The sequence below is a fragment of the Marmota monax genome, unplaced genomic scaffold (genome assembly GCF_021218885.2).
Source record: "Marmota monax isolate L192 unplaced genomic scaffold, Marmota_monax_Labrador192_F-V1.1 WCK01_AAM20220418_F8-fsc00155, whole genome shotgun sequence".
NCBI classification, from domain to species: domain Eukaryota; kingdom Metazoa; phylum Chordata; class Mammalia; order Rodentia; family Sciuridae; genus Marmota; species Marmota monax.
This window is the reverse complement of record NW_026694554.1, coordinates 2,681,944-2,700,218: the sequence shown is the minus strand read 5'-3', so window position 1 is coordinate 2,700,218 and position 18,275 is coordinate 2,681,944. Positions and strand designations below refer to the sequence as shown.

Below are 18,275 nucleotides of genomic sequence, written 5' to 3'. Positions count from 1 at the left end.
AGCTGATGTTAATCTTTGTGGCAGTTTCTAGGAAACCTCCTCCTGGAGCTAAGAACAATCATTCATAGGGCTGCTGGGCTGCAGCACTGGCTAGCAAACTGGATGGACTTTTGGTTTTTGCTGGTGCTGCCATTGACAAAGCAACATGATAACAAAACTAAAAAGAAAAGAAACAAAACCCAAAATTTCAGCTTTCTGTGTCATTAAGTTCTTATAAATAATACTGTATTTTTTCCTGTGGAAGATGCAGTAAGCACTGCTGATCTCTATCTTCTGCCTGACTCGGGGAGAATGTGTCCCAGAAGATGAAGGGGAGCGTCAAGATTGATCATGGAGCTTGCTCAGAGCTCTGCTGTAATCCTGAGTCACCATGGCCCAGAGCCAGAAGCTGGGTCACTGGGAAGCACTTTCTGGCCCTTCTCCCTTCAAACTCACAATGCCTTCGTATGAAGGAAAGGAGCCATCTTTGTGGTCTGAGGAAAGCAAAATATATCAGCCCATAAGGAAGCAAGACAGATGTCTTAGAGCATCAGAATGCAAGAGGAAGAGGAGACATTAGAGACCTCCTCATATAACTCTCTCACTTCAGAGAAAAGCTGAGAAAGGGGAAGGGATTTAACCAAGGTCACACTGCTAGAAAGGTAAACAGGATCAGTCATTTGGCAGAGAAACCAGAATATAGATATTCAAAATATTCATATTTTTTTTGCTGTGTCAAGAATGAACCTAAGTAATGAATCAAAGAACTTACAGGAGTGAAAAGATGGTGGTAAGGAAATATTTGGTTAGGATATCTCCAGCCTTGTCCTAGGAAGGAAGCATTCCTAGAACTGGAATTCTCTGAAAGTACTCCTTGATTTATACCAGGCAGGCAAAGAAACTACTTTCTCCTCTTTCCTAGTGGGCTTTCGATCTTCAGCTTGATCTTGTAAATGGACCTGTCCCTCAAGGTAGAAGACCGATATAATAGGACCTAATCAACTATTTTCTGGTATGACTCAAATGAGGGTAACTTTAACGATGGGGTCAGTTTTCTTAGGACCTGTTTGCTCTGATGAGGACAACAGTGAATGTCTAGATTTGCAGGACTAAGTATGGATCAGCATGGGCATGAAAAGTTCTTGTGGCCTTGCAATTAGAATCTTGGAGGGTAACTGGCCCTATCTCCAAGCTCCTGCATTAATAGAGGAGAAGTTCTAGAGCTCTCTGGAAGTGGCAGCCTTTGATTTTAGCTCCCACAATACTTTTCTCTTAAATCCTGGCCTTTGCATATATCTTGTTACCCTAAACTTACCAAGTTATAAGTCTGAACTCCATTGAACATTCTTTTGTTGATGGTATCTATATTACTATTCACTCACCTCACTTCTCTCTCAATGTATATCTTAGATTCAAGTTCCAATGCTTTACTTCAGTTACCCCAATTCTGATTTAAAATCCTTTTGGTTTTACCCATGATGCTCACTGTCTAGCCAAATAATACCAAATTGTATCCATTTTCCCCTTTACACTTAGGATTTGCTGAATGACCACCACACACCTATCTAATCACAAGCCTCAAGCACTCCCATCTGATGGGGCAACCCATTATATGAAGACATTTTTATATACCTGGGGATCAGCATCTTTTTCTGGCATTGGACCAAAGTGACTGAGTATCCGATTCTTCAGAGATGATTTGAGTGAGTGAAACCATGATGCCGCTTGCTCATAGACACAGTTATGCAATCCCATAAGTTCAGCACAATCCTCTCCCTGAACCTGAAAGTATCAAGGTGGAAGTGAGACATTCTGTACCCTCTCCATTCCTCCCAGAGTTGCTTTTGATGTTGACCCTCTTTAAGCATCCCTTCTGCCTTCCTGTGGCAAGGCTCACCCACACATCTTTCTCCTGTATATGGTATGACACACTCCATAGCCAGGTGCATATATGGTTGGGGGTGGGAAGCAGGAAAGTTCACCTGTGGAGAGTAGCCAAAAGAGCAAGATGCTCAGAAAGCCAAACGGTGGAACAGGCCTGAGCGGACACAGATTATGCTGGTGTAGGCCTCTGTCCTTTTTGTTTTTACACTTGTTTTCCCACTGCTCTCTGGGAACAGAGATATAAATGTGTCTCAATGTGTAACTATCTCCAAAGTCAAATACATTTATTTGCTGATCAAATATTCATTAATCTACTACATAGTGAATGTAAATATAAATTAATATGGGATGACTGACTTCTTCCACCCATTTGCTAAAAAAACTGAGGATTAACTGGACAGGTCATCTTTCTGCTTTAGGGGATGATTAGTGATTCTGCTTTCAGGGAAGGGCTATTAGCCATGTTGTACATTTAAAAATCCAAATGCATATGTGAATTTACAGTGATCACAAAAGAAAAAATAAATTGATAATAAATACTTATGTATAGGCCCCACTCCAGATCTATCTCCTGCTTTCCCTGGTGGAGACCTAACTGGGCTCTACCAGGGAAAGGGCCCCAGGGCTGGTCTGAGGTAGCATTTATATATATATATATATATATATATATATATATATATATATATATATATATATTGTTGTTGATGCACCTTTATCTTATTATTTATTTTATGTAGTGCTGAGACTTGAACCCAGTGCCTCACACATGTTAGGCAAGTGCTCTGCCACTGAGCCACAACTCCAGCCCCCTGAGGTAGCATTTCTTATGCATAGCTGCAACTCAGCAGCTAAACAGGGAGAGCCAGGACAATGAGTGCTGTCACTACAAATCTGCAATTGGACAGCAATCCAGCAGCATTTAGCATTGCTGTAGCAATCTGGTGAGAAATCACATGGCCCCAAGACAGTTCTGAGAAATCCTTTTGCAATCATCTTTGTATGCCAAGTTACAAGGATTCTTGGCACTAGCCACCCTCACCTTTTGATCTTCAATGTATTCAATGTCAGCTGTGTTGTAGCCATCTCGTTGACCCTGATGGAGCACCTTGAAGCGCCTCTTGCCTATGCTGTCAACCACAGAGCGACCATCGGCAAAAAATTGAACATTTCTGATCTCTAAGATACAGCCATATTCTGCAAACCTGTTTAAGAAGGTAGATCCTTGAGTTTTATTTCACTGGCCTGGACCCCAATCATTTCTATAACCCTGTGCTGTGCCTTAAGGAACATCTGCCTATTTACCTGCCCCTGGGTTTCAACTGCAACTGTACAATAGTTGGATGGAGCTAAAATATGAACCTGGACAGTTTAAGTCCAGGGCCCATGTTCTTATAAAACAAGTTTTATAATAAATACCACCTGCTTAATAAAGACCAATTCTGGGTTTTTTTAAAATAAGCAGCCTCTCACACAGTAATAGGCAGTGTTTATATGAAAAAAAAAAAAACCCTTAACATAGCAGTATAACTACTACCATTTATTGAGCACATATTGTGTACCAGTGCTATGGTTTGAATGTCTGCTCCCTACAAAACTCATGCTGAAATTAATTAAGATGTGGAAACTTTAAGAGGTGATTAGGCCAAAGGGGTTCTGTCCTCATGAATGGATTGATAGAGTTAAGAACAGCTTGGTATAACCCCCTTTCTCTCCACCCCCCCCCCCAGCTTCTCTTTGCCCTTCTGCCATGTTATGATGTAGCAAGAAGGTCCTTGCTAGACACTGGCACCTTAATTTTGTATCCTAGCCTCCAGAACCATGAGAAATAAATTTCTATTGTTTATAAATGACTCAGTATATGGTATTCTGTCATAGCATGTCAAAATGGACTCAGACAGCTGGGAACTGCACTTAGTGCTTTATGTGTATTATTAACTCATCAATCCTCCCAACAAATAAACCCAATGAGGTAAGCACTATCATCTTACCCACTTAACAGACAAGGAAACTGGATACAGAGAGGTTTGAATAACTTGCCCAAAATCAAAATTGCTCCAAGGATGAAATTAGAATATAAATCTAGGGAGTTTGACTCCAGAGACCACATCATTTTTTCTTCACAGTGGTCATGTATGCCAGGCAAGTGCTCTACCACTGAGCCAAATGCCCAGCCCCGGCCTACACTCTTATAAAACAAGTTTTACAATATAAACTACCTGCTTTACAAAAGACTGACTCTAGGATTCTTTTAAACAGGCAGCCTCTCACTTAGTAAATGTTGCACCAAAGAGACCATCATCCTTACAAATGCTCCTGTTCTTAAGCTGGCTAAACCTCATGAGATAGGTCTCCCTACCTCTGGGAACACTCCAGAGTAAAACAAAACATCCCTCTCTACCAACCTCCCTTTACTCCCAGGGCTTCTCACTTACCCTTTGACAGGATCTCCAAGGCACATGCCAAACTGTCTTGTACCTGTTTCGATACATCTGCGAATCATCAGGCGGTAACAAGGCTCAAAGATGTGTAGGGGACAAGGAACAGTGGGATAGGCCATAGTGCACACGAAAATAGGCACGTTCTTATTTAAGCTGTCAGGAAGAGGACATTAGATGGATCTCAAAGCAATGGAGTAGAACACAAAAAGGATGGTCAAATATCACCATGTAATTCCCCAGAGAGAAGGCAAGTAGCCATCAAATTTTGATGACTGATAAAAAAATACTAATGTTGTGATCTGAGTCCCACAATGTGGTGCAAAGGTTAACCTAAGGTCTAAGAGATTAAAATTGGATTGCACATGTTCTAATGTGGCTTCAGAAGTTCTCTAGTACTTTAAGATTGTGAGTTATGGCTATGTTGTGTATTTTTTCTTTCTATGATTCATCTCTTCACTCAAAATGGTCCCTCTTTAGGTGTTTTGCTGACAAATACTGAAGGTATAAGTGCATCAAGAGGTGATGGGAAATTCTTTGCAAGGTCCTCGTGACATCTCAAATTTGTAACACCTTCCCTGCCAGAAATGTGCATGGAAAGACCAACTAGGAAGAGGAGCAAGCAAGAGACAGAGAAGAGTAATTTAACCCACTGATGCTCAAATACTCTTGTGCATCAGAGATACCAGGGACCCTTAAATCCAGATGACTAGGCCACCGTACTCCCAAGGATACTGATGGGATTAGCTATGGAACTAGGATCCAGGGATTTGTGTTTCAACAGTACCCCCCAAAGATTCAGACACATGACCCACTGCAGAATCCCCAACAGGGCCAGCTCCTCTTTATCCTCTTATTTGATAAACAATCCATTGCAGGAACATTGAACCTAAACCTACAGAGATATAAGACTATCTGCACAAATCCCAAAAGGGTTAGGTTTAGAATTCCTTCAAATAGAAAGCCCCAAAGTATGTTCCATATTTACTAATAACACCTTATGTGATATTTGAGAATATGGCTCAGAGAGACTCAAGGTTAACTTTAGAATGAGGGGAAAAAGAAAATGATGTTCTGAGTAGTTTCAGTATAAGTCAATATAAAAACATTTCTAGTTTCAGAGGAAACATTATTTAAAGTGAGAGAAACATTCAAACAAACTGATGGCAGAGTTTAGAAATATTCTCTACAGGGTGGACATAAAACCAGAACAGTTTTTTCTTGTTTAGTTGCTTTTTGGTTTTTGCTAACAGGAAACCATGCCTCACAGAATACTCACAAAATACTGTAAGAACTGCACTATGGATGTGAGGATGGGGGGGCGGTAATAAAAGGGGCAGAAATTAGTGGTGGCCCCTTACTTCTTCCGCTAACTAAGCAGACAGAGCTTGGAGCCTCAATTAGCAGAAGTTCTCCTGATTATGCTATTCCAGTTTACTCCTCCCAGCAAGGCCCGTTACAAGTGCCAAGATGCCTATTAGTTTGTGAGTTTGGCGTATGCATCTTTAGTGGTGTGTTGGTAAATGCTTAACAACTGGCTTTGGGGTAGAGGGAATCCTACTTTATACCATTTGCTGATTTCCATGGTATGAATGTTTTCACCATGGCCAGTTTAAAGTTGCCACCAAGATATCTCTGAATAAGGAGCTGGGGGGAAAAATCTGCACATTCAACTCTCATGAGCTGGTATGAATGAAACTGAAAACAGAAACATGCATATACATACTTAGACAGTTCTTCCATTTCTTCTTCATGAAGCCTTCTTCGTTCCTTTAGTTCCTCTGGAAGGAACTTAGCTATTAGCTCTTCCATTATTACATTTTTGCTGTATTTTCTTGATACCAAGCACTATATGGGGAAAAAAGCAATTTGATATTATTCAATCATCAAAAAAAAAAAAAAAAAAACCACAAGGACTTCTAACACAAACAACAGAACAGCCAAGTGACTCATATATTGGAGTAATTTGGACCCACAATTTAGCAGCTAACACTCTAATATATGTATTCTCCAGATATCAGAATTTAGTTTTTTAAACATGTAAATGATCACCTTCATTTAATATATATATATATATATATATATATATATATATATATATATATATATATTAGTTATAGATGGACATAATACTTTCATTTTATTTATTTATTTTCATGTGGTGCTGAGGATCAAACCCAGTGCCTCACACATGCTAGGCGAGCACTCTACCACTGAGCCACAACCTCAGCCCCAATGATTGCCTTTATAATTAGGAAAAAATTAACAGGAATAAGCCTGCGTTAAAGTTTTTAAAATCTCATTGCTTTCCCCAAACAGGAACATTAGAATTATGCTCTTGTCCCCAAACAAGGAAAACTCTTCCTCTTTCCTTTTTCTGATTATTGTGTTTATAAGCTCACAGAAATGGACTCTCTTTGGGATGTGCTGAAAGTCAATAGTCAAAAGCAATGTTCACTGAACCTTTCCTTCCCTTTCCTGACCTGCCCCCATTCCAATCCAGTGCTTGGCTTCTGGATATTTACAATTCTGTACATTTTATTCTAACTTTAGTTAAGAAAAAAAACACACACAAGCAGCTAAATACTGGTGATTTTGTTCATCTATTTGCCTTTTTAGTATGACATCTAGGTATCACTGAAATTATAAGCCATAATTTCAGAACCAAACTCAGGCTCATTTGGAACTATCACTTTCCTTCCAAATACCCTTACCACATACATATCTAGGGATCTGAAAGCAGTGGGTATGTAATGCTGTGACCCAACAATAGATGTTAAAACATCTAAATTGCTTGCTGTGGAAACTACCCCTACCAACCCAGCAGGGGGAGCTCCTGAGTAGACAATTTGTCGGCTTAAAAGACAATTTGTTTCTCTCCCTGTATGGGCAGTCTCTTTTCTGCATTGAACGTGATTGGAATACTTATCCCTGTGTAAAATTGTATAAGTGTAATTCTGTATGACTACACAGAGAAAGATGAGAATATCTCATAGCCCTTGAGTCTGGGACTACACAGCAACTGCCTCCTGGGTGCCTTTTCAGTCACCAACATTGAGAACCAACTGTGTTGCTCAGTGCCAATGTAGAGGGGGGGGGGGGAAGCAGAGACTCAGGAGGTAGCCAATCCAGAGAGAAGACCTCTCTGCTGCTGCTAAAACAAAAACCCAGAAAGGGCACATTCTAAAATGTTAACAGTGGTTTTCTTTAGGTGCTGAGCATTATGGGTAGATTTTCTTCTTTCTGCTTATCTGAACTTTGTAGTGTTATCACAACATACATGTATCTTTAAGCATAAGGATCATGGGTTTATCACCTACAATCAGGCCAGCAAATCCCCCACAGCATTACTTTGACCCTCCCCTGATCCTGATACACACCCTCAAAGCTATACTTGATGATTATTTCACTCTGTTCCTTTAGTGTAAATGTTAGAGTTTGGGACAAGCACAACATGGGCCTACATTAACCTAGAGATAATCTTGCATGTTCAGTTTCAACTCAGGAATGACAGGGGTCAAGGAACATCAATACTCATTATAAAATGTGACTCATAATCCCTGATGGAGGTAAACCAAAACAGATTCCTGGGTCTTCTTTTGATAAAGGAAAATTCCATCAGGTCCATTTGAAAAATGAAGGTAGGAGTTTGTGTGGTTAATTTTAGAGAACTTGGAAGGCCCAGGTCTTTTCAAGTAGCCAAACATCTGCAAATAAGTACAGTGACTCCAAAGAGGTTAGACAAGGACCACAATGATAGTCTAGAGGTTTTTCCAGGAACCTGGGAGATGATCTCTTCAAAGCACAGAATAAACATTGATGATAAGAGGACATTAGAGCTATCTGGCACAAGCCCAGAGAGGACAAAAGATTCACCAAAGATCAAAGTGTATCAGGTACCATGATGGGATTAGAACCAGGATCCATGTTCATCATCTATTTAATACTTTAGTTTCCAGCACAAATTACTTGATTTAATTTCCTGAAGGACTTTGTGAAGAGGCAAGTGGTGTCTAGAAGACAGCAGAAACAGATGGTTTGAAAGGGTATTGGGCTCTAGCATAGAGTAGTAGCTTGGGACCCAACTAAACACCAAGTATACCCAATTACAAGCAAGCCAATCCATCCAAGAAAGAAATATTGGTTTACCTGAGCAAGGCCATCTTTGCATAATGGACACTTTGCATTGTGATCTAGGCATCTTTCAAGGCATTTTAAACAGAAGGTATGCCCACAAGGTGTTGTCACTGGCTCATAGAATAATCTGAAATTTAAGAATCAAAATGTAAGAAAATCAAAATGTGATAGAAGACAGGGTACTCATGGTTCAGGTTTAATTGGGAAAGCCTATGTGGGGAGGATACCTTTTACTTTTAATCACTGCTATTGTTGCACTCCAAGAAAGAATTTGCTTCTGATTTCTGGGACATTTTTAAAATAATGCATTTGTTAAAGTTTAGAATATAGCTAGATCGTTTTTGAAACATTGATTCTAGTCTATCTCTTCAAAATAGAAAGATTTTTTTACCCTTGTCTGGTCCAAGAAAAATAGAGATTAGTGCCCAGAATGTCTGAATAGATTCCATTCTAAAGATGTTAGCCCACTTATTCATCTGAGTATACATAGACATACATATAGACACACACACACACACACTTAAGCACTTTACACTATGTTACCATGAGAAAACTTGATTGTTTGCTCACACTGATTCCTTTTTTTCACCTAAGCAACCTTTATTGCCTTAAGGATCTTGAAATTGCATCTAACAAACATAAGTCTTTTATATGGATGAATAATTTTACTAGAGTTAATAGAGTAATACTTAATATTATTAAGTGCACACTGATATAATAGATAAACACAGATATACATTGACATATACCCACATATATGCATATGTATAGATATATAAATTATACTTCAATTAGATTCTATTTGAATTGTTTGGGAAGGCAAGATATTTTCGAAGCAATCTGGGGATCCTTTATTAAAGCTATCCTGTACCTTCAGAGATTCATGAATTTACTTCATATAAAGAGAGGCTCACCTGCAGCAGGACCAGGAAGCAGGAGCAGCTGATGATGACAACTAAGAAGTGGGGCTCGCACTCATCAAGAGGATGAGCACAGAAAAGGAGAGAGGATTATAGCTTATTTTGACCTCTCCAGAGTGTTCAATAGAGAGGAAGACACTGACGGCTGCACAGCTCCCTCGTGTGGCCAGGAGGTGCACCAGTAGCCTGGCCTGCACTGCCAGCCTGAGCCCAAGAATCAAAATACAAGAGCTAAATGTACTTGAGAAGAAATGGAACCCACCAACTAGAATAAAACTCAGGTCCACTGGGGATACAGTCACTTGTCTAAGTATACGCAGTCAACTGTTGACAGATGAAAAGTCTCTCCAACTTTCATTTCCTGTCATGTGCCTTTTCTATTAGACAATGATTCTCAACCACTGATGTGCATCAGAATCACCTGGGGGAACTTTTTCTTTAAACAGCCTTATTGATGCATAATTGACATACATACAATAAACTGAACATACTTAAAACATATGATCTGGTAAGTTTTGACGTATGCACACATTTATGAAAACATCACCACAATCCAGATAGTGAGTATACCCATTACTTCCAAATGTTTCCTCCTGGCCCTTCCCAAATCAACACCTTCATCATCTTGGAGCTTTCAAAAAGTCCAGAAGCCCAGTACTACATCTAAGAAATCCAGATCGGTAGGCCAAAGTTCAGGCCAGGTACCAGGACTCTTTTACAGCCCCCCTGAGTGGTTTTAATGTGCAACAGAGGTTGAGAATCACTGTGTTACACAATCCTACTAAGCTCTGTATAGATGAACCTTCTGTATTGGTTTTTGAACATAATTATCAGAGTCACTGATAGAGATTTAAAAACATACATGTGGCAAAGCTCTGCTGGTTAAAGTCCCAGATTCAGCAGGTCAGGGAGAGGGAGTGATTTGATATTTTTAACAAGCCCATGAAGGTCTGAAGTAGAGGAGAGACTTCATGTATTTACTTTTTGTACATTTGAATTTTACCATTCTGCTTCAAAAGTAATTGATTTTTCTAACAGAATTAATGTTTTATTAAATTTGCCCAAAAAGTAACATTAAATATAAAAAAGACTGTTTATGATAAGAGTTTCTAACTGGTGCACTAAAGTAAGAAGAAAAAGTATGCAAATTAGAAAGGAAGAAAATTAATCTGTCATTACTCACCAATGGTATGATGAATAACAAATTTAGAACACATAAAAGCATGTACAGAATGATTGTTGGAATTAATAGAATTAGTGAGGTTTCTAGGTAAATATACTTACACCCAATTGTATTTCTATATACTCACAATAAACATTAGAAAATAATTTCTTAAAAGATAACATTTACAACTGCTTAAGAAAAAAAACAAGTACCCAGGAATAAATCTAACAAAAGTTCTGAGTCCTCTTTTGGAAAAAGCTATAAATACCTCATTGAATGAAAGTAAAGAAGACCTAACAAGTTCCAATAAAAATTCCAATGGGTGGGCTGAGGCTGTGGCTCAGCGGTAGCTCATTTGCCTGGAATGTGTGAGCACTGGGTTCGATCCTCAGCACAATAAATAAATAAATAGATAGATAGATAAATAAATAAATAAATGCTCATTGACAACTACAAAAATATTTTTTAAAAATCCCAATGGGTGATTTCATTTGTTTTGTGGAACTTGACAAGTCAATTTCTAAACTTAATGAGGATATGCAAAGGGCCAAGAGCCAAGACGCATCTGAAGAGCAACAATGTGGGAAGACTTGCTCTACCAGACATCAGAACTTATTATAAATCTGTGGTGATTAAAAGAGTAAATGACTAGCACAAGGGCAAATAGACACGTGGGAATGAATAGAAAGCCCAGGAATAGACCCAGACATGGATTCTTAACTTATGACAAATGTGGCACTTCAAAGCAGGGGGCAGGGGTAAGGATGGGGGCAGGATTATAAATATATAAATAGCATTCTCAATTAATACTACATTGGATATACGTATGTATGTATACACACATATGTGAAAATGAAATTGAACCATCTCTCACATCATATGCAAAAATCAATTACATGTGGGCTATAAAAATAAATATGGAAAGCAAAACAATACATCTTTCAGAAGATAAAAGAGAATATGAACCTGAGGTAAAAATGTCTTAAGACACAAAAAAAAGAACTATAATGAAAAGACTGATAATTTTTAAAAAAATATTTTTATTACTTATTGATGGACCTTTATTTATTTATCTAATTGCTTATATGTGGTGCTGAGAATTGAACCCAGTGCCTCACACATGCTAGGCAAGCGCTCTACCACTGAGCCACAACTCCAGCCCAAGACTGACAATTTTGAGTGCATCAAAATTAAGAACTTGGAAATTCATTCCAAGTTATTGCTAAGAGAGCTAACATGCAAGCTACATAGTAAGTGAAAGTATTTGCAATACATATGATTAAACAAAGACTTGTATCTAGAGTATACCTAGAGATCTTATCAGTCAGTAAGAAAAGAGAAGCCAATTTAAAAAAATAGGAATACATTGGTACATACAAAAACAGTGTTCATAAGTAATGTTGTCCATAATATCTCCAAATTAGAACCAACACCAAGCATTTATTTATAATACAATTAATAAACAAATTGTGGTAGATTCATACAATAGGATACTGTACAGTAATGGGCATGACTGCTTCATGTACATGCAGCAACATGGATAAATCTTAATAGCAAGTAAAAAAAAGCCAGACTGAAAATATATTCTGGATAATTCCATTTATATAAATGCTTAAAATTAGGCAAAACTAGATTATACCATTTTAAAATGCATACATGGGTGGTAAAACTATAAAGAAAAATGAGATAGAAGTCAAAATTGTAGTCTCAGGGCAAGGAATAAGTGTAGTCCTGATTGGAAAGAGGAATATCGGCAGCTTCTGGGGTCCTGACAATATCTTATTTCTTGAACTATGGAGCACCCTCTTTACAATATTTTGTTAAGAAAACACTTTTATATTTTATGCAATTTGTATATTTCACAATCCAAAATGTGTTTCAAAAAGTGTGATCTGCAGGCTGATTTGGGAACCACAGCTGTGATCAAACTACCAAGCAGCCAAACCAGAATAGCTCATTTCCTCAGTAACTTGAATACTGTGCATGTGAATACTTTTGTGCATTATCTGATGATGTTAATGATGGAAATGATTAATGAATCTGTATCTACAACCAATACACATAACTATTTTTCCCAAGAATTTCACAAGTAAGCCTGTTGATCGTTTAAGAATACAATCCACATAAATTGATAAACACTGACATTTAATGAATAGATGCATGAAACATACACCAAAGGACAAGGTAATTTCTTAGCAAGACTCTTAATTAAAATGCCCCTTAATGAGAAGTAACAAGTACAACTGTGGCCAGGGATGCTGCATAATTATTACTTTGAAATCTATCATGGTTTAGGTGCTTAGAACCTATCACTTTTCAATACTCAATTCACCTTTATATTCAGTGCACAGCCTGGGAACAGATGGAACAAATTTCTCTTGTTATATTTCTGGGTTTGTGAAAAATTGTTTTTCATATCAAATAACTTTATATATTAATAGGTGGTAATTATGATTAGATCCATTTTACTACTGAGGAATCTGAAACTCAGGCAGGTTAAATAATTTGCTCAAGGTCACACAGCAAGTTGGTAAGCAGAAAGACTGGGATGTGAAGTCAGACTTGACTGTTCAGCTAATCTTCCTTTTCCACTCTGACAAAGTGAGGACTGTATGTATTTCTATATCTCAAATGAACATCACATACCTACATACACTCATACACACACTTTCCTCCTTCCCTGACTCCCTCCCTCCTGTCCCTACTCTCTAGAAAGAAAAAGAAAGATCTTTATCTATACAGATAGTGTTGTATACTAGAATTGCTCTCCCTTTGACTTACCACTGATTTACAAATGCCTCCCTGCATTCTTCCCACTAAGGACTGCAGTTTTAAGAACCTCAAGATAGAAAATGATCTCGATTTGGCATTTATAAATCAAAGTAGAGCCAGATTTTCTCACAAGAAAGCATTTTACATTGTCACAGTGATGGAGTAAACAATAGTAATAATAAATACTTTCAGTTAGATGTCAACCTGGATAAAATGTTTGTCTGAAAATAGCTATCTTTTCCCACCAGTTACATCCTTGTATTGTGTTCTTTTGCTACCAAATGAGAGCAAAGAGGGAAGGAGAAGGCGGGGGAGGGAGGCAGAGGGAGAGAAAAAGGAGAATGAACTGACTCCTTAACACCCAGTGACTTGAATAGCTAAAACTAGGTTAAATATAAAGCTTCTTCTTTCAATTGACAAAGAGGTCACTGGGCCATTAGGTAACTGGTTCAAATATCAAACATTCTTGCTTCATATCTCAAAATATCCTTATTACCCCCCTAAAGGTGCTGCTTCATAGCAGCCCCAGAGTTGGCCCCCAATGGCTGGGGGCTTTTCAGCTAGTAACAATTGTGGGGCAGAGTTCTGAGACATTGAGTTTGGGGACAACTGAGCTCAATAGAGCTCTACCAATTCATTAAGGTGAGACTTTAGTATCTCATTAATGTCCCCTCCAGTTACTGTTTCATTCTTTCCACCATTTTCCTGTGAAACTTACACTTATTCATGATTTTCTCTCTAGAATCAAAATACACGCATTCGTGATCTAACTTGTCTTTCTACCAATACAACAATCATGGAACTGGATGTCATTCTAGAAACTTGCACAGGTGGTATAAATGTCTAATTTCATGATTGTTTGAGGTTATTTCTAGTATCCTTCTGCAAAAATACAAGGTAATAACAGAATCTAATAGTAATTGAACAACAGATGAAAAACACTAAAGAGTGTTGGAGACAGGAACTTTTTCAAGATTGAAAGAATCTTAGCTAACTATGCATATGAAATATACCCTCTGTCAACATTTGAGGTCTAACTTAGAGACAATCCTTGAAAGAGGAACTACATGCTACCCATGGAGGGCTGCAGTTTTAAGAACCTCAAGACGGAAAATGACCTCGATTTGACAGGTTTCTTACTACTATAAAACAGTGACAGCCTGCCTATACCTTAGCAGCCAGCACAACAGCTACTCCAGGGAAAGGCTTTGGGGCTGAAGTTTCTACTTAGAACAGAAGAATGTGATAAGGGAAATAATGGCTTTTAAACTCACAGTGTGCAATCTAAAAGTGTTTCTTATCCTTTTGGTGTTTAATTCTTGGGCCAGATTTTTCACCCTCCTCCAAAATCCCCTGTTGAGATCAGGGGCAAACAAGATGAAAGGGAGAAAGCAGAGGAAGAGGAACAAAAGAACTTCAAACTTAGATTTCTTAATCCACAGAGAAAACACAAACAGGATGGGTCTGTATATTTGACTTCATGTCGCCTGGATGTTGGAGTGCGTGTTAAGGAGGGTAAGTACAACAAAGACCTGTTCTCTCTGAGTGAGCTAAATCAAGTTAAGTCTACTCCACAGCTCACATCATTGGCTTGGGGCCACAGTGGTGATAGCCACAGGAGCCATTTCTCTGCTTTGGAAGCAGCATTTCTGGATCTCAAACCTTGGCTTTGGCATGATCTACCTGCCACCCTGTTGTGAGGGGTTGGGGGAAGTGGTGAAAGGGAGCTGGCTGTATAGTTCATCCCATCCTAGCCCACTCCATCGAAATAAATTCCTGACAGTATACGCACAGTTTGCCGTGACTGCTTCTACATTCCATCTGCTGAACTGTTCATTATGAAGTCTGCCCAAGATGAGGAGAAATTGTCACTTCTAAAGTTTTATTTATTTCTTTATCCATTCAGTTGTTTTTTGTTAGTTTTTTTTTTTGTTTTTTTTTCAGCACTAAGGATTGAACCTGGGGCCTTGTGCATGTGGCCTTATGAATGCTAGGTAGGCACTCTATACTTCAGCCCCACTTAAAAAAATTTTAGGAGAAAGAAAAAGTCTACATTTCAAGTAATGGATGCCCTATTCTTATTCATTCTACAAGAAAAGTTGTTCAGAATGCAAATACATGTTATTGATAGGAGAGGCATATGTGCCTATAAAGGGCAAGAAAACACATGAGGAGTCTCTGCCAGTGAGGGCTCTTCTTGACACCTCTTCTGCATCAGTCATCTTTAAAAAAGGTTTTGTGTAGCCTGGTGCAGTGGCACATGCCTGTAATCCCATTGGCTAGGGAGGATCTTGAGTTCAAAGCCAGCCTCAGCAGCAGCGAGGTGCTAAGCAACTCAGTGAGACCCTGTCTCTAAATAAAATATGAAACAGGGGCTGGGGGTGTGGTTCAGTGGTTGAGTGTCCCTGAGTTCAATTGCTAGATACCCCCCCCCCCCAATAGGTTTTGTCTAAATATCCCCATTCAATGCTATTTTGGAAAACAGACATGTCTCAAACTAGAAGCTATGGACTTTTGTAATGGAAACATGCACACACACACATACACACAAACAAAACTCTTTGTACAACTTTAGTGAATTCATAGATCTGTTAGAATCCATAAACAGAACCTCTCCAGCAATCCATGGTCCTAATATTAAGAACCTCTAGTCTAGGAGGAAAAAAATAGCTAACACATAATGAGTACTTACTATATGCCAGGCACTATTCTAAGTATTAAATAGTTTTTTTCAATTAATCATGACAACTCCATGGGATTGCTACTACTGTTCTCTATTTTACTGATGAGAAAACAGTGACAGAGAATGTCATTCACCCCAGGAAAAAGTCTGTTAGGTGGACAAAACCAGGATTCAGGGGCTGGTGTTGTGGCTCAGTGGTGGAGCACTCACCTAGCATGTGTGAGACCCTGGGATCGATCCTCAGCACCACATATAAAAAAAAGGTATTGTGTGCAACTACAGCTAAAAAATAAATAAATGTTTTTAAAAAAACAGAATTCAAACCCTGGCTTTGGAGCCCCTTTTCTTAGCCACTAACTTACAGCTGTAAAATAAAATCAATGAAAGTAATTTTCAAAAATCATATGTGATTACATAGACCAGGATCAAAGCATCTTTCTATTTTTTTTTAGGGGAGGGTAACATGTGGCTAATTTGCCTTTCTAGGGGTCTCAGAAAGTAGAGATGATGTGGCACTAATTGGAGGGGAACTGTTTGACCAAGTATTGTTCATGGTGCAGCATAAAACACAAGCTAGTTAAGCCCTCTATTTGGCTTCCAAAGAATAGGCATGTGGCATTGACATTAACCCTTGAGTTTTGAGTTCTTGATCCAATAGTTCTAATTAGCTCCTGGGTCACAAACTTAAACACCACAGGGGCCATGAAAATAATGCAAATAAGATAGTAGGGGCAGTGAGGACCATGAAACAACTAGAAAGTGTATGTCCTGTCTCAAGACATTCACATTTAACAAAAACAATCCCCATGAGAGACAAACCAAAGGTATATTCAATGTGCAGGTCATCAGTTTGTGACCTCTGAGTAGGCTATTCCCTTTCCACTCTTCAGATATTTCCAAATCAGGAGTTAAGGATGCAGGGAAAGCAATCTGTAAATAGGGGACACAAGCTGGCCCATATGACAATGCTGTGATTTCTATTTCATTATAACAATTTCTTTATGTGCTAACCAACCAAGCAGTAGATCACTAGCAGAAAGGTACAGACATCACAGAGGAGGAACAATCAGGCAATAAGTGATAGTAAACATCACCTACCTCATACACAGGGAGCATTCAAGGTCAGATGCGTCAAAAGATACAAGTGGAATACTGAGATCAGGCTTGGCCCCCTGATCAGTGGGAGGATCTATGACGTAGAAAGCAGTAAGTCAGAACTAGACCAAATTTGATTTCACAAACAGTAATTTTGAGACCAAAAAAAAAATCATTTTTATATTTGCCATTCTCACCACCTCCCTGATGGCTCAGGCCATTGCAAATGGGATGCCTGAAAACAGGTGCTCAGAGGTTGACAGCAGCCCCCATAAAAAGAGAAGTGCAAGTCAGAGACTATCCAGCAGCCCTGGAGATGTCATTCAAACACAGTGAGAACCTAACTCAACTGCAGCAGCAGCAGCAACTCTATGGGCTGAGTCAGGCCTTCAAAGCTGGGGCTGAATATCTTGGCACTGCCAACATCTTATGAAAAGATATCAAGCTGTAGCTGCTGCTTCTCAGATGCTATCTGGGGGAACACAATTTGGTAAGGCCTGCTCATACTTCTTCCATCCTACATTCTTGGAACAGGGATGGGCGTGGGGAGAGGTTGACCTAGAAGGAATGGCTATGGTCAAGGGCCTGGGATGTCACTGCTTGATACTTTCCTTGACTTTATGCCTTGAATTTCCATAACTATAATTGAGCACTTAAGAGTGTACTAGCCCCCACGTGTGATCTCACAGAAACCTCACAACAAGCCCTGAGTTCATACAGCTGGTAAATATCAGAGTTGGGCCACCTACCCAGAGCCCAGGGAACCCCCAAAATGGATGTTAACTTGCATGTATCAGTGAGCCCAATCATCTCCTCCAATCTATTTTCTTCCCGAGTAGAGTCAGTACCTTGTTTTGAGACTTTATTAGGCACCTCTGCGTCTTCTTGGGGTTCAATTTGGCAATGTTTCCTTTTCTTTTCCTGGCATTTGCCAGTCTTGACAGAGGCAGCATCTGGAGAGGCAGCATTCCACTTATCCTCCTTTTCTTCTTTGTCTTTCATGTTGTCTTGCTGACTATTCACCTTAACTTGAGCTGTAGTCATCAAACTGCTGGCATCTCCCCTGGCTACTGCTTCCTCTTGACTAGAACAATGTGGGAGCTCTAGATTTCCCTAGATGAAGTAAGAGTCAAATATCAGAATCTTTTTAGGACCAATAATGTCATCTGGTATTTTTACCCAAAGAGGACAAAGAGAAAGCTTTA

At 39.0% G+C, this 18,275-nt stretch overlaps 1 protein-coding gene across 2 annotated transcripts in view; it reads right to left on the bottom strand.

The window, feature by feature from the left end:
• The window catches only part of Lonrf3 (LON peptidase N-terminal domain and ring finger 3), a 38,107-nt gene that overhangs the window by 6,311 nt on the left and 13,521 nt on the right, over positions 1–18,275 (bottom strand). For both annotated transcript variants that reach the window (XM_058571671.1, XM_046420912.2), the window contains 7 exons: positions 17,919–18,183; positions 17,074–17,164; positions 8,448–8,562; positions 6,025–6,146; positions 4,296–4,454; positions 2,903–3,065; positions 1,612–1,761 (listed from right to left, as the gene is read on the bottom strand). In XM_058571671.1, the coding sequence (XP_058427654.1) occupies positions 1,612–1,761; positions 2,903–3,065; positions 4,296–4,454; positions 6,025–6,146; positions 8,448–8,562; positions 17,074–17,164; positions 17,919–18,183 (1,065 nt within the window). The remainder of the gene's footprint in view (positions 1–1,611; positions 1,762–2,902; positions 3,066–4,295; positions 4,455–6,024; positions 6,147–8,447; positions 8,563–17,073; positions 17,165–17,918; positions 18,184–18,275) is intronic.